Genomic DNA, 2,708 nt, shown 5'->3' on the forward strand with positions numbered 1-2,708 from the left:
TGGTGCATGTGCTTTCTCTTGCTAAAAAAAACAGTTAAATCCTACAGTTGGTGTTTGATACATCTGTGCATACCTGCTTCACCTGATCCGGATCTAGGCTGCCTCCCAGGCAACCTACAGCCTTCCTCAATGCTGCTCGACCTGGATGTGCACAGGGGGATGCATCCCTGAAGCACAGATTAAGTCTAAAGGTAGAGAAATTGGAGCAAATTTTAACTACCGGAAAGAGGCTCTGTGAATCTCACTGCACATGCCCAGCTCTATTCTGAACATCACAAGGGAGGACCTGGTTCCCCTGGACTTCTCACACCATATATCAACACTTGGTCACACTGAATCACTCATTTGTGTTTCTGTAATGAATTCAACATTTGTACAATGGAGCAAACTCTGACACCTGTATAATGTATTTAAATATGTAAAAATGAAATAATGCTATGAATTAGACTTGAGTGTCATAACAGAGTTACATGAAATTCTTGTTTTACATAATGATATTATTTTCACCAAACTTGACCTGCAGACTTACATGAATCTGCTACTGAAGTTTTTCTACTTCCCGGCCTCAGAGCTCTCTATATAGCAGGAGGCCATGCAAATGGGGCCTCCCCGTCCCAATGTAAACCAGTCCACCCCTCACTCTGCAGCTCTGCCGAGGAGCCCAGCCCTGGAGTCCCAGGTGTTTCCTTTCAGGGATCGGGACTGAGCACAGACAGCCCACAATGGAGCTTGCGCTGAGATGGGTTTTCCTTGTTGCTGTTTTAAAAGGTAATTAGTGAAGAACAAGAGATATTTAGTAGGAGAGAGTGGGATAAATGGTAGACATATGTGACAGTTTTCTGAGCAAGATATCTCTGTGTTTGCAGGTGTCCAGGCTGAGGTGCAGCTGGTAGAGTCTGGAGGAGGCTTGGTGCAACCTGAGGGGTCCTTGAGACTGTCCTGCGTGACCTCCGGATTCACCTTTAGCGATTACTACATGCACTGGATCCGCCAGGCTCCAGGAAAGGACCTAGAGTGGGTTGGTTTTATCAGAAACGCAGCTTATAGTCACACAACAGAGTACGCTGCATCCGTGAAAGGCAGATTCACCATCTCCAGGGATAATGCCAAAAGCACAGTGTATCTTCAAATGACCAAACTGAAACCCGAGGACACCGCTGTGTACTACTGTGCAAGAGACACAGTGAGAGGACATCAATGTGAGCCCTTACACAAACCTCCCTGCTGTGGTACTCTGGACCAGCAGGGGGCGCACAGGACACACGGAGTTCAGCCCTGTGCAGGACAGGAGCACAGGATGGAGCAGAATTATTTCCTGTGGAGATGTGAGGCTTCGGTCCACGTGACGTATTTCCCGGGAGACTCTGCATTCGTGAGTCTGTGCTTATCTTTCATGCTCCTGGAGTAAAAATTTAACTCAATAGTAAGATATATTCTCATCTGTACACATGTTCAAGTGTAATTGTTGAAGGTAAAAATGAGTCTTCTGTGAACACAGGACTGGAACTTGAGGACGCACAGGCAGTAATTCATACCTTTTTCCATTGAAAAGGACCTTATTGATGTTCCCTTTCACCACCAGTTTTGATACTTAGATTAGAGGCAGTAGAGAGATAACCCGAGATTAATAATGGATAAAACTTTGGAAAACTTAAATCTTACATTCCTTGTGATATATAACTGCATAAATCAAACTCAGAGCTCATTTAATTATCTTTTTAAATAATGTATTTTTCACTTAGTTTTTATTCTCGAATCTCCTTTTTTAAATCTACGTTCTTAGAATGAAACACAAGACCTTCCTGCAGAATCTCCAATGGAGTCACCAGTGTACACCCATGTGTGCCCTGGTCCCTCAAGAAGGGAGCTAGGAGACCAGTGGTATCCAAGGCACGGAGAGCAGGTCATCAGAAAGAGCCGCCAGGAAATATTTGACAGGAACTGAAGGTGCACCCACCATAGAACTTCATCTATTAACATTTTCGTTTCAATATATCAAATACGTCTCCTTCATCTAAGAAAATGATCTTGACAAAGTAAACGAAGAACCACTCAGCCTCAATACCATGTGTAGAATACCTTCACTGCTCTCCCATAACTAGAAACAGACCCATCCACACATGTAAAATTTATTTTTTACAGGGTAACACAGTAGTTGACTAGAGATGTTTATTTCAACGAATATTTAAACAAATAACAAGATGAATAATAGCAAGTGTTATAAAGTACGTTGAAGAAATTAACCCCTAGTGCACTGTTGGAGGGAATGTAAATTATTGCAATGAGGGGAGTGATTATTCTATAGGACAGCGACTCTGGAATCTCCTGAGCGCGTTTATGACCAATTTGCAGGAAAAATTCGCCGCGTCCATTAAGAAAACCAGGAAGGCTTTGAAAAGCCAGGAGTAAAGCCCTTAAATGCTAATATGGTCAGGCGAGATGAGAGTTACACGGGAGAGCCTAGTCCAGAAGAGAATTGCTTCTCTGGCAGCTCAGCTGTTAGACAATAGAGCAGGAGCCAATCAGCAAGGAAGGCGGCGCCTGGATGAGTTACCCAATCAGGTGGGCTGAGGGGACGGGCACTTCCTGTGTCATGGCATACAGTGGGCTTCGTCGGTGTTGCTGAGAGTCCCTGCTGGCTAGACCGGGTTTTGTGTACTATCGCCTGGCTGCGCGCTGCATTCGAAGGCTCCCGGGAGACCCTCAAG

The 2,708-nt window shown here is 44.6% G+C and overlaps 1 gene segment (V, D, J or C); it reads left to right on the top strand.

Annotated features, from left to right (window-relative positions):
• The first annotated feature begins 628 nt into the window (after nt 1-628).
• On the top strand, nt 629-2,409 carry LOC134477454 (immunoglobulin heavy variable 3-49-like). The segment is given in 3 exon segments: nt 629-768; nt 867-1,372; nt 2,353-2,409. Coding segments are annotated over 3 exon segments (609 nt in total).
• The last annotated feature ends 299 nt before the right edge of the window (nt 2,410-2,708 follow it).

This window comes from Cavia porcellus, unplaced genomic scaffold (assembly GCF_034190915.1).
Source record: "Cavia porcellus strain 051 isolate PalLab524CR breed Dunkin Hartley unplaced genomic scaffold, mCavPor4.1 scaffold_8, whole genome shotgun sequence".
In the NCBI taxonomy this organism is placed as follows: domain Eukaryota; kingdom Metazoa; phylum Chordata; class Mammalia; order Rodentia; family Caviidae; genus Cavia; species Cavia porcellus.